We start from the raw sequence: 27,826 nt of genomic DNA, 5'->3' as shown, positions 1-27,826 counted from the left end.
GGAGAGACGAAGGGCAGGGCATGAGGGAGGTGGCGGCGGCTGAGGGCGGGTGCCTGTGCCGGCTCGTCCCGCCCCGGCGCGGCCGGATGTCCCTTGGAGCGGAGCGGGCGGCGGCAGCGGGCGCGTGGTGCGGGCCGGGCCCGGGGCAGGAGGGGCTGGCGGGGCTGCGGAGGGGCCGGTGGCCGGGGCGCGGTGCCGCGGGCGCTGGGCGAGCGCGGCGCTGTTGGAAGGGCGCGGGGCAGGGCGGAGCGGGCGGGCCGGGCGAGGCGGCGCGGGGCGGGAGGAGGCTGAGGCCGATGGCGGCGGGGCCGAGGCGGGGCGGCGGGAAGGGCCGTGGCGGGGCGGGCGCGGCCGGGGGGGTTTTGGGTGTCGGCAGCGGCGCTGGCTGCAGCGGCGGGCAAGGGCTGCGCTGGCGGGGCCCGGCTGCAGGCGCAGGGAGCGTCCCGCGCTGGGAGCGGCGGCTCCGGGCTGGGAGGGCCCCAGGAGGAGCAGGAGGAGGCAGTTGTGGTGCCCGGGATGAGTGCTGGCATGTATTATCTGAGCGGAGCTGATGTCTCTCACCGCTTTAGCTCTAGAATGGCTCTGAGGCCCCACAAGCCCCCGATCCCTCCTGCAGTGGAGCTTTTCCCACTTGTGGGATTGATTCCTCATGGCAGACTTTGTCCCAGGTTGAGGAGAGGGGTCCTGGTTGGAATCTGCCCCATTGTCAGGTGTGCTGAGTTGTGGGTTTTGTGCCCAGGGGTGACTCTCACCTGTCCCGAATTCCATGGTTTGAGAGTTCATCACCCGGTGTGTGTGGGAATGTTGTCTCGTTGTGTCCCTGAGCCCCTGTGTGCTGGCAGAGCTGTGCGGGTTCAGTGTGTGCAGCTGGTCTGGTGCAGCTCCAGGTGGGAGTTTGCAGGAGGGAAGTGGCAGCTCTGCTGAGCCTGGCCCTAAACCTGGAGTGTTTTGTGCTTTTTGCAGGTGTCCAGTTGAGTCTGGGTTGTTCTGGCCTGCCCAGATGTATGATCCAGCATTTTTGAGAGTCCCAATGGCTGCAGGTAGGAGTGGTGTGTGTCAGGTGAGATTTGGGGTGACTCAGGTGCTGGTGTGTTCCTGGTGCTTTGGATGCATAGTCAGATTCTGCAGCACGTTGATGCTGTAGCTGGGGGTTTGCTCCAGTGAATTATTATTTATTACAGCCAGCTGGAAATGCCCATATAACTGCCCAGAGAAGGGCTTGAAGGAAGTGGCAAGTTTGGTACTGTGTCTCGCGACAGAGTCTGGATCTGTTGCAGCATATGTAGTGGTCCGGTAAAGGCCTCGGGAAATGAAAATGAGTCTGAGGAGCTCTGGTGGTCTTTGGTGGTTTCTCACTGCTCCTGAGCCATGATTCACTTTAATGTCTATTGTGTGTGGCCTAAATGGGTAGGGGGATTTGGAACTGCTCCGTTTTGTGCAAGGGAGGATGGCTGTTCACTGCCTCTGACCAAATAGTTGTGGCACACACCGCAAATCTCTCCTCCAGCCCTTTGGCTGGTGGCAGTGAGTGCAAAGCTCAGGGGATTGGGTCTGTGGGCCATGGCCTCCACCACGCCAAAGCCACCCTGAGCTATTTTCAGGACAGCTGCTGGGTTTCATTTCTGATGGATGCTTGATTATCTCTCAGTCTTCTTTCCTTCTCTGTAGACCTGAGATCCATAAGCAAGAGTTCCCTTTATGTATCTCAGGTTTTGTTAGGTGACTGAAGTCACAGTCCAGAGTTGCCCTCAGGAGGCATGTGCAAGGAGGGGTGGGCTGGAGTGGTTGCAGCATCTTTCCAGAGTTGAGCCATAAAGGGCAAAAAATCCTTCCTAGCAAAGTTTGAGCCCTTGAGCGCTGCGTTTCTCTCTGTCAAAGATGGGAAGTGAGGGGGCTGGGGGTGGAAGGCGTTGGAGGCAGATGGAGCACGGAGCCCCCGGGCAGAGCCCCTGCTGGTGCCGGTGGTGGGGCTGTGGAAGGGGCAGCTGCAAGGGCTGCGCTGGCGGGGCCCGGCTGCAGGTGCAGGGAGCGTCCCGCGCTGGGAGCGGCGGCTCCGGGCTGGGAGGGCCCCAGGAGGAGCAGGAGGAGGCAGTTGTGGTGCCCGGGATGAGCGCTGGCATGTATTATCTGAGTGGAGCTGATGTCTCTCACCGCTTTAGCTCTAGAATTACTCTGAGGCCCCACAAGCCCCCGATCCCTCTGGCAGTGGAGCTTTTCCCTCTTGTGGGATTGATTCCTCATGGCAGACTTTGTCCCAGGTTGAGGAGAGGGGTCCTGGTTGGAATCTGCCCCATTGGCAGGTGTGCTGAGTTGTGGGTTTTGTGCCCAGGGGTGATTCTCACCTGTCCCGAATTCCATGGTTTGAGAGTTCATCACCCGGTGTGTGTGGGAATGTTGTCTCATTGTGTCCCTGAGCCCCTGTGTGCTGGCAGAGCTGTGCGGGTTCAGTGTGTGCAGCTGGTCTGGTGCAGCTCCAGGTGGGAGTTTGCAGGATGGAAGTGGCACCTGTGCTGAGCCTGGCCCTAAACCTGGAGTGTTTTGTGCTTCTTGCAGGTGTCCAGTTGAGCCTGGGACGTTCTGGCCTGCCCAGATATATGATCCAGCATTTTTGGAAGTCCCCATGGCTGCAGGTCGGAGTGGTGTATGTCAGGTGAGGTTTGTGGTGACTGTGATGCTGGAGAGGTTCCGGAGCTCTTCGGTCCTTGGATGCATTGTCGGATCTGCATCACTTGGGAAGGTGTTGCTGTGTGTGTGCTCAGGGATATGCAGCACCCTGTGGCTGTCCTGGGCTCCTGTCAGCTCCCGAAGCATTGATTTATGGGGAGGGGAAGGAAAGGTGTCAGGGCAATTGTTATTTGGGTCCTTTTGTGTTTGTGCAAATCCCAGGTTGGGCATTTGTTGCTGTGTATCCAAAGGGAATGTTTCTCTTCTTTTCCTGTTCTGTAATATACATCCTGGGAGCCACAGGCATCCTCATCCCGAGTGTGACTGGGAAATGCCCCTGAGCCTGAGGTGTGTGCAGGGAGGAAGTGGTGCTGAGGGGGACGTTGGCCGTGGTTTCAGCAGGGTGTCACAGGGTTGTGTCCATAGTGACAGTGTTCCCTGTCCCTTCCCTGGTGGCACAGCTCCTGAGTCACACAGGAGGTGTTCCCAGGCCCCACTGATGGGTGTCCTGTGTCCCATGTCACAGGGGCGGTGCTGTCCCACGCTGGTGTCCTCTGAGGCCCTGTCCCTGCTTCCCACCCACCCCTTACTTACAGGGAGTAAACAAACAGGGAGAGAGACCTGAGCGGCTGGGGGGGGCACTGTGGGGAAGGCAAAGCCAAGCCATGGATATCCCTAATTGCAGAAGAGGCAGCCTTCCTTCTTCCCAGCCTGGAAAGGTCTGGAAGTTGCTGTTCTTTGGGAAGCTGGGTGAGCTGTTTGCTGTGAGAGGTTGAGAGGAGGTGCCTGTGCACTTGGAGCAGTGTGAGGAAAGGGAGCCACTGTGGAGAAGTTGGTGGAGAGCTGTGTGCCATGTGAGGGATGGCAGGCGTGGGGCAGGGGAAGGAATTAAATGTTTTGAGGACCAGCCTCTGCCCGAATTGAGGTACAAACAAGACCGTAAGCCAAAGTCAATAGTATGGATTTTCTTAACTGTAAATGTGACAGAAATGGAAAAAGGGAAGGGAGAAGGGAACATGGTGACAGATTAGGTGGAAAATATCAGTGCTCCATGAATGGCAAGGGCATCCCTTTGGGCTTCTCCATCTAGTCATCTTGGTGAGGATCCCCCCATGGGTCCAAGGGATTATTATTCATGACAGTCAGGTGGGAATGCCCAGGTAGGGGGTCGAGGGGAGGGTGGCAAGTTTGAGACAGTGTCTCCCAGCAGGCACTGGATCTGTTGCATCACCTTGCTTCATATCCAGGGCTGTGGTAAAGGCCGCAGGAAATGAAAGTCTGAGGAGCTTAGGAGGTCATTGATGGTTTCTTGCCCCTCCTCATCTGCCCTTCATGTGAATGTCCCATGTGTGTTTGGCCTGCCTGTGTTAGGGGTTTTACAACTGAGCTGTTTTGTGTAAGAGAGGTTGGGTGTTCACCACCTCTGACCAGAAGTTGTGGCACACACCAAAATCCTCTCCTCCAAGCCTTTGGCTGGTGGGAGTGAGTGCAAAGCTCAGGGGATTGGGTCTGTGGGCTATGGCCTCCACCACGAAAAGGCCACCCAGAGGTGATTTTCAGGAAAGCTGCTGGGTTTCGTTTTCTGGGGAATACTTGCTTCTCCCTCAGCCTTGTTTCCTTCTCTCTAGACCCGAGATAATAAAAAACCAATCTCCCCTGTATCTATCTCAGGCTCCCTTAGGCGGCTTAAGTCCAAAGTTGCCCTCAGCAGGCATGTGCAGGAAGGGGTGGGCTTCAGTGGTAGCAGCATCTTTACGAAGTTCAGCCATAAAGGGCAAAAAATCCTTCCTAGCGCAGTTTGAGCCCTTGAGTGCAATGTTTCCGTCTGTCAGAGACGGGAGGAGAGGGGGCTGGGGGTGGAAGGCGTTGGAGGCGGCTGAGGGCGGGTGCCTGTGCCGGCTCGTCCCGCCCCGGCGCGGCCGGATGTCCCTTGGAGCGGAGCGGGCGGCGGCAGCGGGCGCGTGGTGCGGGCCGGGCCCGGGGCAGGAGGGGCTGGCGGGGCTGCGGAGGGGCCGGTGGCCGGGACGCGGTGCCGCGGGCGCTGGGCGAGCGCGGCGCTGTTGGAAGGGCGCGGGGCAGGGCGGAGCGGGCGAGGCGGCGCGGGGCGGGAGGAGGCTGAGGCCGATGGCGGCGGGGCCGAGGCGGGGCGGCGGGAAGGGCCGTGGCGGGGCGGGCGCGGCCGGGGGGGTTTTGGGTGTCGGCAGCGGCGCTGGCTGCAGCGGCGGGCAAGGGCTGCGCTGGCGGGGCCCGGCTGCAGGCGCAGGGAGCGTCCCGCGCTGGGAGCGGCGGCTCCGGGCTGGGAGGGCCCCAGGAGGAGCAGGAGGAGGCAGTTGTGGTGCCCGGGATGAGTGCTGGCATGTATTATCTGAGCGGAGCTGATGTCTCTCACCGCTTTAGCTCTAGAATTACTCTGAGGCCCCACAAGCCCCCCATCCCTCCTGCAGTGGAGCTTTTCCCTCTTGTGGGATTGATTGGTCATGGCAGACTTTGTCCCAGCTTGAGGAGAGTGGTCCTGGCTGGGATCTGTCCCATTGTCAGGTGTGCTGAGTTGTGAGTCTTGTGCGCAGTGGTGACTCTCACCAGTCCCGATTTCCATGGTTTGAGAATTCATTGCCAGGTGAAAGTGGGAATGTTGTCTTGTTGTGTCCCTGAGCCCCTGTGTGCTGGCAGAGCTGTGCATGTTCAGTGTGTGCAGCTGGTCTGGTGCAGTTCCAGGTGGGAGTGTGCAGGAGGGAAGTGGCACATCTTGTCAGCCTTGCCCTAAACCTGGAATGTTTTCTGCTTCTTGCAGGTGTGCGGTTGAGCCTGGGACGTTCTGGCCTGCCCAGATGTATGATCCAGCATTTTGGAGAGCCCCTGTGGCTGGGGTTCCCAGTGGTGTGTGTCAGGTGAAATTTGGGATGACTGTGGTGCTGGCAAGGTCCTGAGGCTTTGGATGTGCTGTGAGATCTGCATCACGAGGGAAGGTGTTGCTGTGTGTGTGCTCCCATGGATTGTTTTTCATGACAGGCAGGTGGGAATGCCCAGATCTCTACCCATGGAAGGGGATGAGGGGGGCAGAAATTGTGACAGAGTGTCTCGCAACAGACTCTGGATTTATTGCATGACATTGCATCACATCCAGAGGTCTGGTAAAGGCCTCAGAAGACGAAAATGAGTCTGAGGAGCTTTGGTAGTCTTTGATAGTTTCTCAGCCGCCCTTCTCATTAATGTCTGTTGTGCGTGGCCTACATGGGTTGGGGGTTTGTAACTGAGCCGTTTTGTGTAAGGGAGGATGGGTGTTCACTGCCTCTGACCAGATGTTGTGGTATACAACAAAAGCGTCTCCTCTAACCCGTTGCCTGGTGGGAGTGTGTGCAAAGCTCAGGGGATTGGGTCTGTGGGCCAATCCCCTCCACCACGCCAAAGCCACCCGGAGCTGATTTTCAGGAAACTTTCTGGGTTTGGCTTTCTGGGGGATACTCGATTATCTCTGTCTTCCTTCCTTCTCTGTGTACCTGAGATCCATAAACAAGTGTCCCCTTTATGTATCTCAGATTTTGTTAGGTGACTGAAGTCACAGTCCAGAGTTGCCCTCAGGAGGCATGTGCAAGGAGGGGTGGGCTTGAGTGGTTGCAGCATCTTTCCAGAGTTGAGCCATAAAGGGCAAAAAATCCTTCCTAGCAAAGTTTGAGCCCTTGAGCGCTGCGTTTCTCTCTGTCAAAGATGGGAAGTGAGGGGGCTGGGGGTGGAAGGCGTTGGAGGCAGATGGAGCACGGAGCCCCCGGGCAGAGCCCCTGCTGGTGCCGGTGGTGGGGCTGTGGAAGGGGCAGCTGCAAGGGCTGCGCTGGCGGGGCCCGGCTGCAGGTGCAGGGAGCGTCCCGCGCTGGGAGCGGCGGCTCCGGGCTGGGAGGGCCCCAGGAGGAGCAGGAGGAGGCAGTTGTGGTGCCCGGGATGAGCGCTGGCATGTATTATCTGAGTGGAGCTGATGTCTCTCACCGCTTTAGCTCTAGAATTACTCTGAGGCCCCACAAGCCCCCGATCCCTCTGGCAGTGGAGCTTTTCCCTCTTGTGGGATTGATTCCTCATGGCAGACTTTGTCCCAGGTTGAGGAGAGGGGTCCTGGTTGGAATCTGCCCCATTGGCAGGTGTGCTGAGTTGTGGGTTTTGTGCCCAGGGGTGATTCTCACCTGTCCCGAATTCCATGGTTTGAGAGTTCATCACCCGGTGTGTGTGGGAATGTTGTCTTGTGTCCCTGAGCCCCTGTGTGCTGGCAGAGCTGTGCGGGTTCAGTGTGTGCAGCTGGTCTGGTGCAGCTCCAGGTGGGAGTTTGCAGGATGGAAGTGGCACCTGTGCTGAGCCTGGCCCTAAACCTGGAGTGTTTTGTGCTTCTTGCAGGTGTCCAGTTGAGCCTGGGACGTTCTGGCCTGCCCAGATATATGATCCAGCATTTTTGGAAGTCCCCATGGCTGCAGGTCGGAGTGGTGTATGTCAGGTGAGGTTTGTGGTGACTGTGATGCTGGAGAGGTTCCGGAGCTCTTCGGTCCTTGGATGCATTGTCGGATCTGCATCACTTGGGAAGGTGTTGCTGTGTGTGTGCTCAGGGATATGCAGCACCCTGTGGCTGTCCTGGGCTCCTGTCAGCTCCCGAAGCATTGATTTATGGGGAGGGGAAGGAAAGGTGTCAGGGCAATTGTTATTTGGGTCCTTTTGTGTTTGTGCAAATCCCAGGTTGGGCATTTGTTGCTGTGTATCCAAAGGGAATGTTTCTCTTCTTTTCCTGTTCTGTAATATACATCCTGGGAGCCACAGGCATCCTCATCCCGAGTGTGACTGGGAAATGCCCCTGAGCCTGAGGTGTGTGCAGGGAGGAAGTGGTGCTGAGGGGGACGTTGGCCGTGGTTTCAGCAGGGTGTCACAGGGTTGTGTCCATAGTGACAGTGTTCCCTGTCCCTTCCCTGGTGGCACAGCTCCTGAGTCACACAGGAGGTGTTCCCAGGCCCCACTGATGGGTGTCCTGTGTCCCATGTCACAGGGGCGGTGCTGTCCCACGCTGGTGTCCTCTGAGGCCCTGTCCCTGCTTCCCACCCACCCCTTACTTACAGGGAGTAAACAAACAGGGAGAGAGACCTGAGCGGCTGGGGGGGGCACTGTGGGGAAGGCAAAGCCAAGCCATGGATATCCCTAATTGCAGAAGAGGCAGCCTTCCTTCTTCCCAGCCTGGAAAGGTCTGGAAGTTGCTGTTCTTTGGGAAGCTGGGTGAGCTGTTTGCTGTGAGAGGTTGAGAGGAGGTGCCTGTGCACTTGGAGCAGTGTGAGGAAAGGGAGCCACTGTGGAGAAGTTGGTGGAGAGCTGTGTGCCATGTGAGGGATGGCAGGCGTGGGGCAGGGGAAGGAATTAAATGTTTTGAGGACCAGCCTCTGCCCGAATTGAGGTACAAACAAGACCGTAAGCCAAAGTCAATAGTATGGATTTTCTTAACTGTAAATGTGACAGAAATGGAAAAAGGGAAGGGAGAAGGGAACATGGTGACAGATTAGGTGGAAAATATCAGTGCTCCATGAATGGCAAGGGCATCCCTTTGGGCTTCTCCATCTAGTCGTCTTGGTGAGGATCCCCCCATGGGTCCAAGGGATTATTATTCATGACAGTCAGGTGGGAATGCCCAGGTAGGGGGTCGAGGGGAGGGTGGCAAGTTTGAGACAGTGTCTCCCAGCAGGCACTGGATCTGTTGCATCACCTTGCTTCATATCCAGGGCTGTGGTAAAGGCCGCAGGAAATGAAAGTCTGAGGAGCTTAGGAGGTCATTGATGGTTTCTTGCCCCTCCTCATCTGCCCTTCATGTGAATGTCCCATGTGTGTTTGGCCTGCCTGTGTTAGGGGTTTTACAACTGAGCTGTTTTGTGTAAGAGAGGTTGGGTGTTCACCACCTCTGACCAGAAGTTGTGGCACACACCAAAATCCTCTCCTCCAAGCCTTTGGCTGGTGGGAGTGAGTGCAAAGCTCAGGGGATTGGGTCTGTGGGCTATGGCCTCCACCACGAAAAGGCCACCCAGAGGTGATTTTCAGGAAAGCTGCTGGGTTTCGTTTTCTGGGGAATACTTGCTTCTCCCTCAGCCTTGTTTCCTTCTCTCTAGACCCGAGATAATAAAAAACCAATCTCCCCTGTATCTATCTCAGGCTCCCTTAGGCGGCTTAAGTCCAAAGTTGCCCTCAGCAGGCATGTGCAGGAAGGGGTGGGCTTCAGTGGTAGCAGCATCTTTACGAAGTTCAGCCATAAAGGGCAAAAAATCCTTCCTAGCGCAGTTTGAGCCCTTGAGTGCAATGTTTCCGTCTGTCAGAGACGGGAGGAGAGGGGGCTGGGGGTGGAAGGCGTTGGAGGCGGCTGAGGGCGGGTGCCTGTGCCGGCTCGTCCCGCCCCGGCGCGGCCGGATGTCCCTTGGAGCGGAGCGGGCGGCGGCAGCGGGCGCGTGGTGCGGGCCGGGCCCGGGGCAGGAGGGGCTGGCGGGGCTGCGGAGGGGCCGGTGGCCGGGACGCGGTGCCGCGGGCGCTGGGCGAGCGCGGCGCTGTTGGAAGGGCGCGGGGCAGGGCGGAGCGGGCGAGGCGGCGCGGGGCGGGAGGAGGCTGAGGCCGATGGCGGCGGGGCCGAGGCGGGGCGGCGGGAAGGGCCGTGGCGGGGCGGGCGCGGCCGGGGGGGTTTTGGGTGTCGGCAGCGGCGCTGGCTGCAGCGGCGGGCAAGGGCTGCGCTGGCGGGGCCCGGCTGCAGGCGCAGGGAGCGTCCCGCGCTGGGAGCGGCGGCTCCGGGCTGGGAGGGCCCCAGGAGGAGCAGGAGGAGGCAGTTGTGGTGCCCGGGATGAGTGCTGGCATGTATTATCTGAGCGGAGCTGATGTCTCTCACCGCTTTAGCTCTAGAATTACTCTGAGGCCCCACAAGCCCCCCATCCCTCCTGCAGTGGAGCTTTTCCCTCTTGTGGGATTGATTGGTCATGGCAGACTTTGTCCCAGCTTGAGGAGAGTGGTCCTGGCTGGGATCTGTCCCATTGTCAGGTGTGCTGAGTTGTGAGTCTTGTGCGCAGTGGTGACTCTCACCAGTCCCGATTTCCATGGTTTGAGAATTCATTGCCAGGTGAAAGTGGGAATGTTGTCTTGTTGTGTCCCTGAGCCCCTGTGTGCTGGCAGAGCTGTGCATGTTCAGTGTGTGCAGCTGGTCTGGTGCAGTTCCAGGTGGGAGTGTGCAGGAGGGAAGTGGCACATCTTGTCAGCCTTGCCCTAAACCTGGAATGTTTTCTGCTTCTTGCAGGTGTGCGGTTGAGCCTGGGACGTTCTGGCCTGCCCAGATGTATGATCCAGCATTTTGGAGAGCCCCTGTGGCTGGGGTTCCCAGTGGTGTGTGTCAGGTGAAATTTGGGATGACTGTGGTGCTGGCAAGGTCCTGAGGCTTTGGATGTGCTGTGAGATCTGCATCACGAGGGAAGGTGTTGCTGTGTGTGTGCTCCCATGGATTGTTTTTCATGACAGGCAGGTGGGAATGCCCAGATCTCTACCCATGGAAGGGGATGAGGGGGGCAGAAATTGTGACAGAGTGTCTCGCAACAGACTCTGGATTTATTGCATGACATTGCATCACATCCAGAGGTCTGGTAAAGGCCTCAGAAGACGAAAATGAGTCTGAGGAGCTTTGGTAGTCTTTGATAGTTTCTCAGCCGCCCTTCTCATTAATGTCTGTTGTGCGTGGCCTACATGGGTTGGGGGTTTGTAACTGAGCCGTTTTGTGTAAGGGAGGATGGGTGTTCACTGCCTCTGACCAGATGTTGTGGTATACAACAAAAGCGTCTCCTCTAACCCGTTGCCTGGTGGGAGTGTGTGCAAAGCTCAGGGGATTGGGTCTGTGGGCCAATCCCCTCCACCACGCCAAAGCCACCCGGAGCTGATTTTCAGGAAACTTTCTGGGTTTGGCTTTCTGGGGGATACTCGATTATCTCTGTCTTCCTTCCTTCTCTGTGTACCTGAGATCCATAAACAAGTGTCCCCTTTATGTATCTCAGATTTTGTTAGGTGACTGAAGTCACAGTCCAGAGTTGCCCTCAGGAGGCATGTGCAAGGAGGGGTGGGCTTGAGTGGTTGCAGCATCTTTCCAGAGTTGAGCCATAAAGGGCAAAAAATCCTTCCTAGCAAAGTTTGAGCCCTTGAGCGCTGCGTTTCTCTCTGTCAAAGATGGGAAGTGAGGGGGCTGGGGGTGGAAGGCGTTGGAGGCAGATGGAGCACGGAGCCCCCGGGCAGAGCCCCTGCTGGTGCCGGTGGTGGGGCTGTGGAAGGGGCAGCTGCAAGGGCTGCGCTGGCGGGGCCCGGCTGCAGGTGCAGGGAGCGTCCCGCGCTGGGAGCGGCGGCTCCGGGCTGGGAGGGCCCCAGGAGGAGCAGGAGGAGGCAGTTGTGGTGCCCGGGATGAGCGCTGGCATGTATTATCTGAGTGGAGCTGATGTCTCTCACCGCTTTAGCTCTAGAATTACTCTGAGGCCCCACAAGCCCCCGATCCCTCTGGCAGTGGAGCTTTTCCCTCTTGTGGGATTGATTCCTCATGGCAGACTTTGTCCCAGGTTGAGGAGAGGGGTCCTGGTTGGAATCTGCCCCATTGGCAGGTGTGCTGAGTTGTGGGTTTTGTGCCCAGGGGTGATTCTCACCTGTCCCGAATTCCATGGTTTGAGAGTTCATCACCCGGTGTGTGTGGGAATGTTGTCTCATTGTGTCCCTGAGCCCCTGTGTGCTGGCAGAGCTGTGCGGGTTCAGTGTGTGCAGCTGGTCTGGTGCAGCTCCAGGTGGGAGTTTGCAGGATGGAAGTGGCACCTGTGCTGAGCCTGGCCCTAAACCTGGAGTGTTTTGTGCTTCTTGCAGGTGTCCAGTTGAGCCTGGGACGTTCTGGCCTGCCCAGATATATGATCCAGCATTTTTGGAAGTCCCCATGGCTGCAGGTCGGAGTGGTGTATGTCAGGTGAGGTTTGTGGTGACTGTGATGCTGGAGAGGTTCCGGAGCTCTTCGGTCCTTGGATGCATTGTCGGATCTGCATCACTTGGGAAGGTGTTGCTGTGTGTGTGCTCAGGGATATGCAGCACCCTGTGGCTGTCCTGGGCTCCTGTCAGCTCCCGAAGCATTGATTTATGGGGAGGGGAAGGAAAGGTGTCAGGGCAATTGTTATTTGGGTCCTTTTGTGTTTGTGCAAATCCCAGGTTGGGCATTTGTTGCTGTGTATCCAAAGGGAATGTTTCTCTTCTTTTCCTGTTCTGTAATATACATCCTGGGAGCCACAGGCATCCTCATCCCGAGTGTGACTGGGAAATGCCCCTGAGCCTGAGGTGTGTGCAGGGAGGAAGTGGTGCTGAGGGGGACGTTGGCCGTGGTTTCAGCAGGGTGTCACAGGGTTGTGTCCATAGTGACAGTGTTCCCTGTCCCTTCCCTGGTGGCACAGCTCCTGAGTCACACAGGAGGTGTTCCCAGGCCCCACTGATGGGTGTCCTGTGTCCCATGTCACAGGGGCGGTGCTGTCCCACGCTGGTGTCCTCTGAGGCCCTGTCCCTGCTTCCCACCCACCCCTTACTTACAGGGAGTAAACAAACAGGGAGAGAGACCTGAGCGGCTGGGGGGGGCACTGTGGGGAAGGCAAAGCCAAGCCATGGATATCCCTAATTGCAGAAGAGGCAGCCTTCCTTCTTCCCAGCCTGGAAAGGTCTGGAAGTTGCTGTTCTTTGGGAAGCTGGGTGAGCTGTTTGCTGTGAGAGGTTGAGAGGAGGTGCCTGTGCACTTGGAGCAGTGTGAGGAAAGGGAGCCACTGTGGAGAAGTTGGTGGAGAGCTGTGTGCCATGTGAGGGATGGCAGGCGTGGGGCAGGGGAAGGAATTAAATGTTTTGAGGACCAGCCTCTGCCCGAATTGAGGTACAAACAAGACCGTAAGCCAAAGTCAATAGTATGGATTTTCTTAACTGTAAATGTGACAGAAATGGAAAAAGGGAAGGGAGAAGGGAACATGGTGACAGATTAGGTGGAAAATATCAGTGCTCCATGAATGGCAAGGGCATCCCTTTGGGCTTCTCCATCTAGTCATCTTGGTGAGGATCCCCCCATGGGTCCAAGGGATTATTATTCATGACAGTCAGGTGGGAATGCCCAGGTAGGGGGTCGAGGGGAGGGTGGCAAGTTTGAGACAGTGTCTCCCAGCAGGCACTGGATCTGTTGCATCACCTTGCTTCATATCCAGGGCTGTGGTAAAGGCCGCAGGAAATGAAAGTCTGAGGAGCTTAGGAGGTCATTGATGGTTTCTTGCCCCTCCTCATCTGCCCTTCATGTGAATGTCCCATGTGTGTTTGGCCTGCCTGTGTTAGGGGTTTTACAACTGAGCTGTTTTGTGTAAGAGAGGTTGGGTGTTCACCACCTCTGACCAGAAGTTGTGGCACACACCAAAATCCTCTCCTCCAAGCCTTTGGCTGGTGGGAGTGAGTGCAAAGCTCAGGGGATTGGGTCTGTGGGCTATGGCCTCCACCACGAAAAGGCCACCCAGAGGTGATTTTCAGGAAAGCTGCTGGGTTTCGTTTTCTGGGGAATACTTGCTTCTCCCTCAGCCTTGTTTCCTTCTCTCTAGACCCGAGATAATAAAAAACCAATCTCCCCTGTATCTATCTCAGGCTCCCTTAGGCGGCTTAAGTCCAAAGTTGCCCTCAGCAGGCATGTGCAGGAAGGGGTGGGCTTCAGTGGTAGCAGCATCTTTACGAAGTTCAGCCATAAAGGGCAAAAAATCCTTCCTAGCGCAGTTTGAGCCCTTGAGTGCAATGTTTCCGTCTGTCAGAGACGGGAGGAGAGGGGGCTGGGGGTGGAAGGCGTTGGAGGCGGCTGAGGGCGGGTGCCTGTGCCGGCTCGTCCCGCCCCGGCGCGGCCGGATGTCCCTTGGAGCGGAGCGGGCGGCGGCAGCGGGCGCGTGGTGCGGGCCGGGCCCGGGGCAGGAGGGGCTGGCGGGGCTGCGGAGGGGCCGGTGGCCGGGACGCGGTGCCGCGGGCGCTGGGCGAGCGCGGCGCTGTTGGAAGGGCGCGGGGCAGGGCGGAGCGGGCGGGCCGGGCGAGGCGGCGCGGGGCGGGAGGAGGCTGAGGCCGATGGCGGCGGGGCCGAGGCGGGGCGGCGGGAAGGGCCGTGGCGGGGCGGGCGCGGCCGGGGGGGTTTTGGGTGTCGGCAGCGGCGCTGGCTGCAGCGGCGGGCAAGGGCTGCGCTGGCGGGGCCCGGCTGCAGGCGCAGGGAGCGTCCCGCGCTGGGAGCGGCGGCTCCGGGCTGGGAGGGCCCCAGGAGGAGCAGGAGGAGGCAGTTGTGGTGCCCGGGATGAGTGCTGGCATGTATTATCTGAGCGGAGCTGATGTCTCTCACCGCTTTAGCTCTAGAATTACTCTGAGGCCCCACAAGCCCCCGATCCCTCCTGCAGTGGAGCTTTTCCCACTTGTGGGATTGATTCCTCATGGCAGACTTTGTCCCAGGTTGAGGAGAGGGGTCCTGGTTGGAATCTGCCCCATTGTCAGGTGTGCTGAGTTGTGGGTTTTGTGCCCAGGGGTGATTCTCACCTGTCCCGAATTCCATGGTTTGAGAGTTCATCACCCGGTGTGTGTGGGAATGTTGTCTCGTTGTGTCCCTGAGCCCCTGTGTGCTGGCAGAGCTGTGCGGGTTCAGTGTGTGCAGCTGGTCTGGTGCAGTTCCAGGTGGGAGTGTGCAGGAGGGAAGTGGCACATCTTGTCAGCCTTGCCCTAAACCTGGAATGTTTTCTGCTTCTTGCAGGTGTGCGGTTGAGCCTGGGACGTTCTGGCCTGCCCAGATGTATGATCCAGCATTTTGGAGAGCCCCTGTGGCTGGGGTTCCCAGTGGTGTGTGTCAGGTGAAATTTGGGATGACTGTGGTGCTGGCAAGGTCCTGAGGCTTTGGATGTGCTGTGAGATCTGCATCACGAGGGAAGGTGTTGCTGTGTGTGTGCTCCCATGGATTGTTTTTCATGACAGGCAGGTGGGAATGCCCAGATCTCTACCCATGGAAGGGGATGAGGGGGGCAGAAATTGTGACAGAGTGTCTCGCAACAGACTCTGGATTTATTGCATGACATTGCATCACATCCAGAGGTCTGGTAAAGGCCTCAGAAGACGAAAATGAGTCTGAGGAGCTTTGGTAGTCTTTGATAGTTTCTCAGCCGCCCTTCTCATTAATGTCTGTTGTGCGTGGCCTACATGGGTTGGGGGTTTGTAACTGAGCCGTTTTGTGTAAGGGAGGATGGGTGTTCACTGCCTCTGACCAGATGTTGTGGTATACAACAAAAGCGTCTCCTCTAACCCGTTGCCTGGTGGGAGTGTGTGCAAAGCTCAGGGGATTGGGTCTGTGGGCCAATCCCCTCCACCACGCCAAAGCCACCCGGAGCTGATTTTCAGGAAACTTTCTGGGTTTGGCTTTCTGGGGGATACTCGATTATCTCTGTCTTCCTTCCTTCTCTGTGTACCTGAGATCCATAAACAAGTGTCCCCTTTATGTATCTCAGATTTTGTTAGGTGACTGAAGTCACAGTCCAAAGTTGCCCTCAGGAGGCATGTTTAGGGAGGGGTGGGCTTGAGTGGTTGCAGCATCTTTCCAGAGTTGAGCCATAAAGGGCAAAAAATCCTTCCTAGCAAAGTTTGAGCCCTTGAGCGCTGCGTTTCTCTCTGTCAAAGATGGGAAGTGAGGGGGCTGGGGGTGGAAGGCGTTGGAGGGAGGTGGGGCACGGAGCCCCCCAGGCAGAGCCCCTGCTGGTGCCGGTGGCGGGGCTGTGGAAGGGGCAGCTGCAAGGGCTGCGCTGGCGGGGCCCGGCTGCAGGCGCAGGGAGCGTCCCGCGCTGGGAGCGGCGGCTCCGGGCTGGGAGGGCCCCAGGAGGAGGAGGAGGAGTCAGTTGTGGGGCCCGGGATGAGCGCTGGCATGTATTATCTGAGCGGAGCTGATGTCTCTCACCGCTTTAGCTCTAGAATTACTCTGAGGCCCGACAAGCCCCCGATCCCTCCTGCAGTGCTTTTCCCTCTTGTGGGGTTGATTGCTCATGGCAGACTTTGTCCCAGCTTGAGGAGAGGGGTTCCAGTTGGGATCTGCCCCACAGCTAGGTGTGCTGAGTTGTGGGTTTTGTGGCCAGGAGGGTCTCTCACATGGCCTGAATTCCATGGTGTGGCATTTTTTGTCCGAGTGTATGTGGGAATGTTGTCTCATTGTGTCCCTGAGCCCCTGTGTGCTGGCAGAGCTGTGCATGTTCAGTGTGTGCAGCTGGTCTGGTGCAGCTGCAGGTGGGAGTGTGCCTGAGGGAAGTGGCACATCTTGTCAGCCTGGCCCTAAAGCTGGAATGTTTTGTGCTTCTTGCAGGTGTCCAGTTGAGCCTGGGACGTTCTGGCCTGCCCAGATGTATGATCCAGCATTTTGGAGAGTCTCCATGGCTGGGGTTCCCAGAGGGGTTTGTCAGGTGAGATTTGGGGTGACTAAGGTGCTGTTGAGGTCCTGGTGCTTTGGATGCATAGTCAGATCCTGCAGGTCCTCGATGGTGTTGCTGGGGGTTTGCTCCAATGGATTGTTATTCATTACAGTCAGCTGGGAATGCCCATATAACTGCCCAGGGAAGGGCTTGAGGGAGGTGGCAATTTTGGTACCGTTTGTCTCAAGAGACTCTGGATCTGTTGCATCACATTTAGCGATCTGGGAAAGGCCTTAAAAGATGAAAATGAGTCTGAGGGGCTTTGGAAGTCTTTGATGGTTTGTCACCGCTCCTCAGGCGCCCTTCACTTTAATGTTTATTGTGTGTGGTTTACTTGGGCTGTGGGATTTGGAACTGAGCTGTTTTGTGTAAGGGAGGATGGCTGTTCACTGCCTCTGAACAGAAGTTGTGGCACACACCAAAATCGTCTCCTGCAGCTCTTTGGCTGATGGGAGTGTGTGCAAAGCTCAGGGGATTGGGTGTGTGGGCCATGGCCTCCACCATGCCAAAGCCACCCAGAGCTGGTTTTCAGGAAAGCTTCTGGGTCTGGTTTTCTGAGGGATGCTTGATTATCTCTCAGTCTTGTTTCCTTCTCTCTAGACATGAGATAATTAAACAACACCGTCACCTTGATTAATCTGAGGTTCACTTAGGCGGCTTAAGTATCATTCCAAAGTTGCCCTCAGGAGGCCTGTGCAGGGAGGGGTGGGCTTCAGTGTTTTCAGCATCTTTCCAGATTTGAGCCATAAAGGGCAAAAAATCCTTCCTAGCGCAGTTTGAGCCCTTGAGTGCAATGTTTCCGTCTGTCAGAGACGGGAGGAGAGGGGGCTGGGGGTGGAAGGCGTTGGAGGCGGCTGAGGGCGGGTGCCTGTGCCGGCTCGTCCCGCCCCGGCGCGGCCGGATGTCCCTTGGAGCGGAGCGGGCGGCGGCAGCGGGCGCGTGGTGCGGGCCGGGCCCGGGGCAGGAGGGGCTGGCGGGGCTGCGGAGGGGCCGGTGGCCGGGGCGCGGTGCCGCGGGCGCTGGGCGAGCGCGGCGCTGTTGGAAGGGCGCGGGGCAGGGCGGAGCGGGCGGGCCGGGCGAGGCGGCGCGGGGCGGGAGGAGGCTGAGGCCGATGGCGGCGGGGCCGAGGCGGGGCGGCGGGAAGGGCCGTGGCGGGGCGGGCGCGGCCGGGGGGGTTTTGGGTGTCGGCAGCGGCGCTGGCTGCAGCGGCGGGCAAGGGCTGCGCTGGCGGGGCCCGGCTGCAGGCGCAGGGAGCGTCCCGCGCTGGGAGCGGCGGCTCCGGGCTGGGAGGGCCCCAGGAGGAGCAGGAGGAGGCAGTTGTGGTGCCCGGGATGAGTGCTGGCATGTATTATCTGAGCGGAGCTGATGTCTCTCACCGCTTTAGCTCTAGAATTACTCTGAGGCCCCACAAACCCCCGATCCCTCTGGCAGTGGAGCTTTTCCCACTTGTGGGATTGATTCCTCATGGCAGACTTTGTCCCAGGTTGAGGAGAGGGGTCCTGGTTGGAATCTGCCCCATTGTCAGGTGTGCTGAGTTGTGGGTTTTGTGCCCAGGGGTGACTCTCACCTGTCCCGAATTCCATGGTTTGAGAGTTCATCACCCGGTGTGTGTGGGAATGTTGTCTTGTTGTGTCCCTGAGCCCCTGTGTGCTGGCAGAGCTGTGCATGTTCAGTGTGTGCAGCTGGTCTGGTGCAGTTCCAGGTGGGAGTGTGCATGAGGGAAGTGGCACCTGTGCTGAGCCTGGCCCTAAACCTGGAGTGTTTTGTGCTTTTTGCAGGTGTCCAGTTGAGTCTGGGATGTTCTGGCCTGCCCAGATGTATGATCCAGCATTTTTGAGAGTCCCAATGGCTGCAGGTAGGAGTGGTGTGTGTCAGGTGAGATTTGGGGTGACTGTGATGCTGGTGTGTTCCTGGTGCTTTGGATGCATAGTCAGATTCTGCAGCACGTTGATGCTGTAGCTGGGGGTTTGCTCCAGTGAATTATTATTTATTACAGCCAGCTGGAAATGCCCATATAACTGCCCAGAGAAGGGCTTGAAGGAAGTGGCAAGTTTGGTACTGTGTCTCGCGACAGAGTCTGGATCTGTTGCAGCACATGTAGTGGTCCGGTAAAGGCCTCGGGAAATGAAAATGAGTCTGAGGAGCTCTGGTGGTCTTTGGTGGTTTCTCACTGCTCCTGAGCCATGATTCACTTTAATGTCTATTGTGTGTGGCCTAAATGGGTAGGGGGATTTGGAACTGCTCCGTTTTGTGCAAGGGAGGATGGCTGTTCACTGCCTCTGACCAAATAGTTGTGGCACACACCGCAAATCTCTCCTCCAGCCCTTTGGCTGGTGGCAGTGAGTGCAAAGCTCAGGGGATTGGGTCTGTGGGCCATGGCCTCCACCACGCCAAAGCCACCCTGAGCTATTTTCAGGACAGCTGCTGGGTTTGGCTTTCTGGGGTTTACTTGATTATCTCTCAGTCTTCTTTCCTTCTCTGTAGACCTGAGATCCATAAGCAAGAGTTCCCTTTATGTATCTCAGGTTTTGTTAGGTGACTGAAGTCACAGTCCAGAGTTGCCCTCAGGAGGCCTGTGCAGGGAGGGGTGGGCTGGAGTGGTTGCAGCATCTTTCCAGAGTTGAGCCATAAAGGGCAAAAAATCCTTCCTAGCAAAGTTTGAGCCCTTGAGCGCTGCGTTTCTCTCTGTCAAAGATGGGAAGTGAGGGGGCTGGGGGTGGAAGGCGTTGGAGGCAGATGGAGCACGGAGCCCCCCAGGCAGAGCCCCTGCTGGTGCCGGTGGCGGGGCTGTGGAAGGGGCAGCTGCAAGGGCTGCGCTGGCGGGGCCCGGCTGCAGGCGCAGGGAGCGTCCCGCGCTGGGAGCGGCGGCTCCGGGCTGGGAGGGCCCCAGGAGGAGGAGGAGGAGGCAGTTGTGGTGCCCGGGATGAGCGCTGGCATGTATTATCTGAGCGGAGCTGATGTCTCTCACCGCTTTAGCTCTAGAATTACTCTGAGGCCCCACAAGCCCCCGATCCCTCTGGCAGTGGAGCTTTTCTTGCTTGTGGGATTGATTGGTCATGGCAGACTTTGTTCCAACTTCAGGAGAGTGGTCCCGGTTGGGATCTCCCCCTTTGGCAGGTGTGCTGAGTTGTGGGTTTTGTGCCCATGAGAGGCTCTCATCTGTCCCGATTTCCATGGTGTGTGAGTTTGTGTCCAGGTGTATGTGGGAATGTTGTCTCGTTGTGTCCAGGTGTATGTGGGAATGTTGTCTCGTTGTGTCCCTGAGCCCCTGTGTGCTGGCAGAGCTGTGCATGTTCAGTGTGTGCAGCTGGTCTGGTGCAGCTGCAGGTGGGAGTGTGCCGGAGGGAAGTGGCACATCTTGTCAGCCTGGCCCTAAAGCTGGAATGTTTTCTGCTTCTTGCAGGTGTGCGGTTGAGCCTGGGACGTTCTGGCCTACCCGGATGTATGATCCAGCATTTTTGGAGAGTTCCCATGGCTGGAGGTCCCAGTGGTGTGTGTCAGGTGAGGTTTGTGGTGACTGTGGTGCTGTAGAGGTTCCGGGGGTGTTTGGGCTTTGGATGCATAGTGAGATGTCCATCATGTGGGAAGGCGTTGCTGGGGGTATGCTCCAGTGAATTCATTAGAGCCAGGTGGGAATGGCCATGTACCTCCCTAAGGAAGCAGATGAGAGGGGCAGCAATTTTGGTACTGTTTGTCCCAACAGACTCTGGATCTCTTGCATCACTTTGCATCCCATCCAGTGATCTGGTAAAGGCCTCAGAAGATGAAAATGAGTCTGAGGAGCTTTGGAAGTCTTTGATAGTTTCCAGCCGCTCCTCTGGTGCCCTTCAAGTTAATGTCCCTTGTGTTTGGGCTGCCTGAGTTGTGGGATTTACAAGTGAGCTGTTTTGTGTAAGGGACGATGGCTGTTCACTGCCTCTGACCCGAAGTTGTGGCACACACTGATAACCTCTCCTCCAGCCCTTTGGCTGGTGGGAGTGTGTGCAAAGCTCAGGGGATTGGGTGTGTGGGCCATGGCCTCCACCATGCCAAAGCCACCCAGAGCTGCTTTGCAGGACAGCTGCTGGGTTTGGCTTTCTGAGGGATGCTTAATTATCTCTCAGTCTTCTTTATTTCTCTCTGGAACTGTGATCCATAAACAAGTGTCCCTTTTATGTATCTCAGGTTCTGTTAGGTGACTGAAGTCACAGTCCAAAGTTGCCCTCAGGAGGCATGTTTAGGGAGGCGTGGGCTTGAGTGGTTGCAGCATCTTTCCAGAGTTGAGCCATAAAGGGCAAAAAATCCTTCCCTGCAAAGTTTGAGCCCATGAGCGCAATGTTTCTGTCTGTCAAAGACGGGAAGAGAGGGGGCTGGGGGTGGAAGGCGTTGGAGGCAGATGGAGCACGGAGCCCCCGGGCAGAGCCCCTGCTGGTGCCGGTGGCGGGGCTGTGGAAGGGGCAGCTGCAAGGGCTGCGCTGGCGGGGCCCGGCTGCAGGCGCAGGGAGCGTCCCGCGCTGGGAGCGGCGGCTCCGGGCTGGGAGGGCCCCAGGAGGAGGAGGAGGAGGCAGTTGTGGTGCCCGGGATGAGCGCTGGCATGTATTATCTGAGCGGAGCTGATGTCTCTCACCGCTTTAGCTCTAGAATTACTCTGAGGCCCCACAAGCCCCCGATCCCTCTGGCAGTGGAGCTTTTCTTGCTTGTGGGATTGATTGGTCATGGCAGACTTTGTTCCAACTTCAGGAGAGTGGTCCCGGTTGGGATCTCCCCCTTTGGCAGGTGTGCTGAGTTGTGGGTTTTGTGCCCATGAGAGGCTCTCATCTGTCCCGATTTCCATGGTGTGTGAGTTTGTGTCCAGGTGTATGTGGGAATGTTGTCTCGTTGTGTCCCTGAGCCCCTGTGTGCTGGCAGAGCTGTGCATGTTCAGTGTGTGCAGCTGGTCTGGTGCAGCTGCAGGTGGGAGTGTGCCGGAGGGAAGTGGCACATCTTGTCAGCCTGGCCCTAAAGCTGGAATGTTTTCTGCTTCTTGCAGGTGTGCGGTTGAACCTGGGATGTTCTGGCCTACACGGATGTATGATCCAGCATTTTGGAGAGCCCCTGTGGCTGGAGGTCCTGCTGAAGTGTGTCAGGTGAGGTTTGGGGTGACTCAGGTGCTGGTGAGGTCCTGGGTCTCTTTAGGTTTTGGATGCATTGTCGGATCTGCATCACTTGGGAAGGTGTTGCTGTGTGTGTGCTCAGGGACACGCAGCTCCCTGTGGCTGTCCTGGGCTCCTGTCAGCTCCCGAAGCATTGATTTATGGGGAGGGGAAGGAAAGGTGTCAGGGCGATTGTTAGTTGGTGTCCTTTTGTGTTTGTGCAAATTCCAGGTTGAGTATTTGTTGCTGTGTATCCAAAGGGAATGTGGCCCTTCTTTTCCAGTTCTTTAATATACATCCTGGGAGCCACAGGCATCCTCATCCCGAGTGTGACTGGGAAATGCCCCTGAGCCTGAGGTGTGTGCAGGGAGGAAGTGGTGCTGAGGGGGACGTTGGCCGTGGTTTCAGCAGGGTGTCACAGGGTTGTGTCCATAGTGACAGTGTTCCCTGTCCCTTCCCTGGTGGCACAGCTCCTGAGTCACACAGGAGGTGTTCCCAGGCCCCACTGATGGGTGTCCTGTGTCCCATGTCACAGGGGCGGTGCTGTCCCACGCTGGTGTCCTCTGAGGCCCTGTCCCTGCTTCCCACCCACCCCTTACTTACAGGGAGTAAACAAACAGGGAGAGAGACCTGAGCGGCTGGGGGGGGCACTGTGGGGAAGGCAAAGCCAAGCCATGGATATCCCTAATTGCAGAAGAGGCAGCCTTCCTTCTTCCCAGCCTGGAAAGGTCTGGAAGTTGCTGTTCTTTGGGAAGCTGGGTGAGCTGTTTGCTGTGAGAGGTTGAGAGGAGGTGCCTGTGCACTTGGAGCAGTGTGAGGAAAGGGAGCCACTGTGGAGAAGTTGGTGGAGAGCTGTGTGCCATGTGAGGGATGGCAGGCGTGGGGCAGGGGAAGGAATTAAATGTTTTGAGGACCAGCCTCTGCCCGAATTGAGGTACAAACAAGACCGTAAGCCAAAGTCAATAGTATGGATTTTCTTAACTGTAAATGAGACAGAAATGGAAAAAGGGAAGGGAGAAGGGAACATGGTGACAGATTAGGTGGAAAATATCAGTGCTCCATGAATGGCAAGGGCATCCCTTTGGGCCTCTCCATCTAGTCGTCTTGGTGGTGAGGATCCCCCCATGTGTCCAGTGTGTTGAGATCGGCGGAAGAAATGCAGCACTCAATATGAGTGATCAGAAAATCTCAGAACTTTATTGATAGGCACATACATTTATATTGGTGTTAATGAGGCTAATACATATTGCAAAAAGCGAGCTCATTTATTGGTTAGTTACTTATCAGCTAACTACGCCTGCCTTAGCATTCTTGTGACTACTATGTTGCAGCTATTCTCATCTTTTCTTCGTATTTCTAACTAATGATCCTCTCCCCCATCCTGATGTTGCACCAAGGGCACAGTGCCCTTGCCTGATTTAGACACTGACTGCTGGCTCCTATACCTGTGTCCTTCTTCCTTAACTAACGGTATTATGTCAGTGTGACCTTTGTCAGCTAGCCAGCTGTTCACAAAATCCTCCACACTTCCCCTGTTTTTCTGTTGCACAAGCATGGTCTGATTAGATGGAGCAAGTCTCATTCTTTGAACCATGTTCTGTAAGCACATGCAAAAATAAGGCAAAACTAACACTACCAACAAAGCTATAATGCCTACTATAATGCTGACTCTAACAATAGAGCGTAACCATGTTCCCAGGCCTAAAGATTTGAGCCACTCATCAATACCAGAGCCGGATTCTACCTGTAAGTTTCCAGTTAAGCTTCGCAGCTCAGAGAGCTGGGAGTGGATGGACTGGGAATGATCAGAGAGGTTCATGCAACACATGCCCTCAAATTCTTCACAACCATGGCCTTGTGCCAGTAAAAGGAAGTCAATTGCAGCTCTATTCTGAAGCGTTGCATGCTGAACAGAATCAACATCAAGCAAAAGGCTAGAAAGTGCCAGAGAAGTGGCCTTAGTTTGTTTAGCAAGCCAGCATCCTAGCTTGTTTAAAATGGCATGGGCACCTGCTGCTGATAGCCCTGGAGCCAAAAAGGATGCTGCCACTATTGCCCCTGGAGACCAAAATGTTACATTGTCTTTGCAGTCAGCAGTAAATGCCTGGCCTATTCTTTTAATTCTATGATAGTGGCGGCTCATATTCAAGATCATGGACGTATTGGGTGTGAGTAGAGACAAGCATCCAATTGTACATGGCCTCCGCTCAGCATCGATGGGACACCGGCCAAGCATGGTCCCCACATATTAAAAAGTAACCTGCTGGTAATTGAATAGGGTCGTTTGATGAGATTGACACCCTCTTTGTGGTATAATTGCACCAGGCTGTTGCATTACGGTAAATGGCCATGCTGGAAGTTACAATAGTAGAATAGTTCTTGGCTGGCAGCTGACTTTTATGCTTAAACCTAAGGCACGCATCCGCCATCACTGAGCCTAAGAGTTCCAATTCTTGGGGTTCCTGCGGTGCTATAGGAAAATGAGAAATCCATTGGTCCCAGTTATCTACACTGACCCTGTCGTCATTGGTTTTGCAGGTGGGTATTTTTGATGGGCATGGCCAGGGATCCGCCGGTAGCCAAACCAAAGAGGTTGTAAATGGATTACCGGGAGAAGATAATGACACCAGTGGATTATTATTGATGACAGTCAGGTGGGATTGCCCAGGTAGGGGGTCGAGGTGGGGGTGGCAAGTTTGAGACAGTGTCTCCCAGCAGGCACTGGATCTGTTCCATCACCTTGCTTCATATCCAGTGCTGTGGTAAAGGCCTCAGGATATGAAAGTCTGAGGAGCTTAGGAGGTCATTGATGGTTTCTTGCCCCTCCTCATCTGCCCTTCATGTGAATGTCCCATGTGTGTTTGGCCTGCCTGTGTTAGGGGTTTTACAACTGAGCTGTTTTGTGTAAGAGAGGTTGGGTGTTCACTGCCTCTGACCAGAAGTTGTGGCACACACTGATAACCTCTCCTCCAGCCCTTTGGCTGGTGGGAGTGTGTGCAAAGCTCAGGGGATTGGGTCTGTGGGCTATGGCCTCCACCACACCAAAGCCACGCTGAGCTGATTTTCAGGACAGCTGCTGCGTTTGCTTTTCTGGGGGATACTTGCTTCTCCCTCAGCCTTGTTTCCTTCTCTCTAGACCTGAGATAATAAAAAACCAATCTCCCCTGTATCTATCTCAGGCTCCCTTAGGCGGCTTAAGTCCAAAGTTGCCCTCAGCAGGCATGTGCAGGGAGGGGTGGGCTTCAGTGGTAGCAGCATCTTTCCACAGTTGAGCCATAAAGGGCAAAAAATCCTTCCTAGCGCAGTTTGAGCCCTTGAGTGCAATGTTTCCGTCTGTCAGAGACGGGAGGAGAGGGGGCTGGGGGTGGAAGGCGTTGGAGGCGGCTGAGGGCGGGTGCCTGTGCCGGCTCGTCCCGCCCCGGCGCGGCCGGATGTCCCTTGGAGCGGAGCGGGCGGCGGCAGCGGGCGCGTGGTGCGGGCCGGGCCCGGGGCAGGAGGGGCTGGCGGGGCTGCGGAGGGGCCGGTGGCCGGGACGCGGTGCCGCGGGCGCTGGGCGAGCGCGGCGCTGTTGGAAGGGCGCGGGGCAGGGCGGAGCGGGCGAGGCGGCGCGGGGCGGGAGGAGGCTGAGGCCGATGGCGGCGGGGCCGAGGCGGGGCGGCGGGAAGGGCCGTGGCGGGGCGGGCGCGGCCGGGGGGGTTTTGGGTGTCGGCAGCGGCGCTGGCTGCAGCGGCGGGCAAGGGCTGCGCTGGCGGGGCCCGGCTGCAGGCGCAGGGAGCGTCCCGCGCTGGGAGCGGCGGCTCCGGGCTGGGAGGGCCCCAGGAGGAGCAGGAGGAGGCAGTTGTGGTGCCCGGGATGAGCGCTGGCATGTATTATCTGAGCGGAGCTGATGTCTCTCACCACTTTAGCTCTAGAATGGCTCTGAGGCCCAACAAGCCCCTGATCCCTCTGGCAGTGGAGCTTTTCGCTCTGGTGAGATCGATTTCTCATGCCCGACTTTGACCCAGATTGAGGAAAGGGATCACAGTCAGCATGTGCCCCATTGTCAGGTGGGCTGTGGTGTGGGTCTTGTGCCCAGGGCGACTCTCACATGGCCTGAATTCCATGGTGTGGCAGTTTGTGTCCAGGTGTGTGTGGGAATGTTGTCTCGTTGTGTCCCTGAGCCCCTGTGTGCTGGCAGAGCTGTGCATGTTCAGCGTGTGCAGCTGGTCTGGTGCAGCTGCAGGTGGGAGTGTGCAGGAGGGAAGTGGCACATCTTGTCAGCCTGGCCCTAAAGCTGGAATGTTTTCTGCTTCTTGCAGGTGTGCGGTTGAGCCTGGGACGTTCTGGCCTACCCGGATGTATGATCCAGCATTTTTGGAGAGTTCCCATGGCTGGAGGTCCCAGTGGTGTGTGTCAGGTGAGGTTTGGGGTGACTCAGGTGGTGATGTGTTCCTGGTGTCCAGGGCTCTTTGGATGCATAGTGAGATGTGCATCATGTGGGAAGGTGTTGCTGGGCGTGTGATCCACTGGATTATTATGACAGCCAGGTGGGAATGGCCAGGTACCTCCCTAAGGAAGGGTATGAGGTTGGTGGCAATTTTGACACAGTGTCTCCCAACAGACTCTGCATCTCTTGCATCGCTTTGCATCCCATCCCGTGGTCTGGTAATGGCCTCAGGAGATGAAAATGAGTCTGAGGGGCTTTGGAAATCTTTGATAGTTTCCAGCCACTCCTCAGCTGCCCTTCAAGTTAATGTCCCTTGTGTTTGGGCTGCCTGAGTTGTGGGATTTACAAGTGAGCTGTTTTGTGTAAGGGACGATGGCTGTTCACTGCCTCTGACCAGAAGTTGTGGCAGACACTGATAACCTCTCCTCCAAGCCTTTGGCTGGTGGGAGTGTGTGCAAAGCTCAGGGGATTGGGTGTGTGGGCCATGGCCTCCACCATGCCAAAGCCACTCAGAGCTGCTTTTCAGGACAGCTGCCGGGTTTGGTTTTCTGAAGGATACTTGATTATCTCTCAGTCTTCTTTATTTCTCTGTGGACCTCAGATCCATAAACAAGTGTCCCCTTTATGTATCTCAGGTTTTGTTAGGTGACTGAAGTCACAGTCCAAAGTTGCCCTCAGGAGGCATCCACAGGGAGGCGTGGGCTTGAGTGGTTGCAGCATCTTTCCAGAGTTGAGCCATAAAGGGCAAAAAATTCTTCCCTGCAAACTTTGGGTGCTTGAGTGCAATGTTTCTGTCTGTCAAAGAAGGGAAGAAAAGGGGATGGGGTTGGAAGGGGTTGGAGGCAGATGGAGCACGGAGCCCCCGGGCAGAGCCCCTGCTGGTGCTGTGGCGGGGCCGTGGAAGGGGCAGCTGCAAGGGCTGCGCTGGCGGGGCCCGGCTGCAGGCGCAGGGAGCGTCCCGCGCTGGGAGCGGCGGCTCCGGGCTGGGAGGGCCCCAGGAGGAGCAGGAGGAGGCAGTTGTGGTGCCCGGGATGAGTGCTGGCATGTATTATCTGAGCGGAGCTGATGTCTCTCACCGCTTTAGCTCTAGAATTACTCTGAGGCCCGACAAGCCCCCGATCCCTCCGGCAGTGGAGCTTTTCCCTCTTGTGGGATTGATTGGTCATGGCAGACTTTGTCCCAGCTTGAGGAGAGTGGTCCCGGTTGGGATCTGTCCCATTGTCAGGTGTGCTGAGTTGTGGGTTTTGTGGCCAGGAGGGGCTCTCACATGGCCTGAATTCCATGGTGTGGCATTTTTTGTCCAGGTGTATGTGGGAATGTTGTCTCGTTGTGTCCCTGAGCCCCTGTGTGCTGGCAGAGCTGTGCAGGTTCTGCGTGTGCAGCTGGTCTGGTGCAGCTCCAGGTGGGAGTGTGCATGAGGGAAGTGGCTCATCTTGTCAGCCTGGCCCTAAAGCTGGAATGTTTTTTGCTTCTCGCAGGTGTCCAGTTGAGCCTGGGACGTTCTGGCCTACCCTGATGTATGATCCAGCATTTTGGAGAGTCTCCATGGCTGGGGTTCCCAGTGGTGTGTGTCAGGTGAGGTTTGAGGTGACTGTGCTGCTGGTGAGGTCCCGGGGCTCTTCGGGCTTTGGACGCATTGTTGGACCTGCATCACTTGGAAGGGTGTTGCTGGGTGTGTGCTCAGGGAGACGCAGCTCCCTGTGGCTGTCCTGGGCTCCTGTCAGCCCCCGAGGCATTGATTTATGGGGAGGGGAAGGAAAGGGACCACGGCTTTTGTTAGTTCTGTTCCTTTTGTGTTTCTAATGTCCAGGTTTTACTTTTCATGCTCTATTTTCTACAGGAGTTGAGTGTTCCTTTGATTTTATTAAAACTCTTTGTTGTTTCATTTTTGTGTCCTTGGAGAGACAATGATCGTCGCATGGGGAGGAGGGAGGGCTCAGGAAGAAGGAAGGCTGGGGGCAAGGTGCTTGTAGGGCTTGTTTTACTTCTCAGTATCCTCTGATGATTTTGGCAGTAACTTTAGGTAAATTTCCCCATTCGAGTCTGTTTTCCCAGTGATCAGTGAGAGATTTCTCCCCCTCCTTATCTCAACGCACGAGCCTTTCCTTATATTTTCTCTGCCCTTTTTGCTGAGAAGATGCGTCATAAAGGAG

General features: G+C 56.7%; 1 protein-coding gene and 11 non-coding genes across 30 annotated transcripts; all 12 read left to right on the top strand.

Annotated features, from left to right (window-relative positions):
• The first annotated feature begins 5 nt into the window (after positions 1–5).
• Positions 6–27,558, top strand: LOC135287363 (uncharacterized). Of its 19 annotated transcripts, none has more exons than XR_010351070.1 (12): positions 2,657–4,628; positions 5,456–5,541; positions 7,042–7,138; positions 9,944–10,029; positions 11,533–11,629; positions 14,444–14,529; positions 16,031–16,127; positions 19,540–19,637; positions 21,145–21,241; positions 23,786–23,915; positions 25,153–25,643; positions 27,152–27,558. XR_010351070.1 is itself a non-coding variant. In XM_064400718.1 (11 exons), the coding sequence occupies exons 1-11, from the start codon at positions 4,183–4,185 to the stop codon at positions 27,161–27,163; spliced, it is 1,332 nt and encodes a 443-aa protein (XP_064256788.1). In that variant the 5' UTR covers positions 2,657–4,182; the 3' UTR covers positions 27,164–27,558. The 19 variants fall into 19 exon arrangements, 7 of the variants coding, with proteins under 7 accessions (XP_064256791.1, XP_064256790.1, XP_064256788.1 ...); XR_010351069.1 differs by having other exon boundaries at positions 23,786–24,719; XR_010351073.1 differs by lacking the exon at positions 19,540–19,637 and having other exon boundaries at positions 25,153–25,293; positions 25,546–25,643; positions 27,152–27,190.
• On the top strand, positions 2,099–2,182 carry LOC135287504 (small nucleolar RNA SNORD45). Its single transcript, XR_010351171.1, has one exon. It is a non-coding gene; the product is annotated as a small nucleolar RNA SNORD45 (small nucleolar RNA).
• Positions 5,001–5,084, top strand: LOC135287499 (small nucleolar RNA SNORD45). Its single transcript, XR_010351167.1, has one exon. It is a non-coding gene; the product is annotated as a small nucleolar RNA SNORD45 (small nucleolar RNA).
• Positions 6,590–6,673, top strand: LOC135287503 (small nucleolar RNA SNORD45). Its single transcript, XR_010351170.1, has one exon. It is a non-coding gene; the product is annotated as a small nucleolar RNA SNORD45 (small nucleolar RNA).
• On the top strand, positions 9,489–9,572 carry LOC135287510 (small nucleolar RNA SNORD45). The gene has a single exon (XR_010351178.1). It is a non-coding gene; the product is annotated as a small nucleolar RNA SNORD45 (small nucleolar RNA).
• Positions 11,078–11,161, top strand: LOC135287502 (small nucleolar RNA SNORD45). The gene has a single exon (XR_010351169.1). It is a non-coding gene; the product is annotated as a small nucleolar RNA SNORD45 (small nucleolar RNA).
• Positions 13,989–14,072, top strand: LOC135287509 (small nucleolar RNA SNORD45). Its single transcript, XR_010351177.1, has one exon. It is a non-coding gene; the product is annotated as a small nucleolar RNA SNORD45 (small nucleolar RNA).
• LOC135287498 (small nucleolar RNA SNORD45) lies at positions 15,579–15,662 on the top strand. Its single transcript, XR_010351166.1, has one exon. It is a non-coding gene; the product is annotated as a small nucleolar RNA SNORD45 (small nucleolar RNA).
• On the top strand, positions 17,460–17,543 carry LOC135287508 (small nucleolar RNA SNORD45). The gene has a single exon (XR_010351176.1). It is a non-coding gene; the product is annotated as a small nucleolar RNA SNORD45 (small nucleolar RNA).
• Positions 19,052–19,135, top strand: LOC135287506 (small nucleolar RNA SNORD45). The gene has a single exon (XR_010351174.1). It is a non-coding gene; the product is annotated as a small nucleolar RNA SNORD45 (small nucleolar RNA).
• Positions 20,690–20,773, top strand: LOC135287505 (small nucleolar RNA SNORD45). Its single transcript, XR_010351172.1, has one exon. It is a non-coding gene; the product is annotated as a small nucleolar RNA SNORD45 (small nucleolar RNA).
• LOC135287507 (small nucleolar RNA SNORD45) lies at positions 26,697–26,780 on the top strand. The gene has a single exon (XR_010351175.1). It is a non-coding gene; the product is annotated as a small nucleolar RNA SNORD45 (small nucleolar RNA).
• Positions 27,559–27,826: the final 268 nt, after the last annotated feature.

The sequence above is a fragment of the Passer domesticus genome, chromosome 29, assembly GCF_036417665.1.
Source record: "Passer domesticus isolate bPasDom1 chromosome 29, bPasDom1.hap1, whole genome shotgun sequence".
NCBI classification, from domain to species: domain Eukaryota; kingdom Metazoa; phylum Chordata; class Aves; order Passeriformes; family Passeridae; genus Passer; species Passer domesticus.
This window is presented reverse-complemented; position numbering and strand designations above follow the sequence as displayed.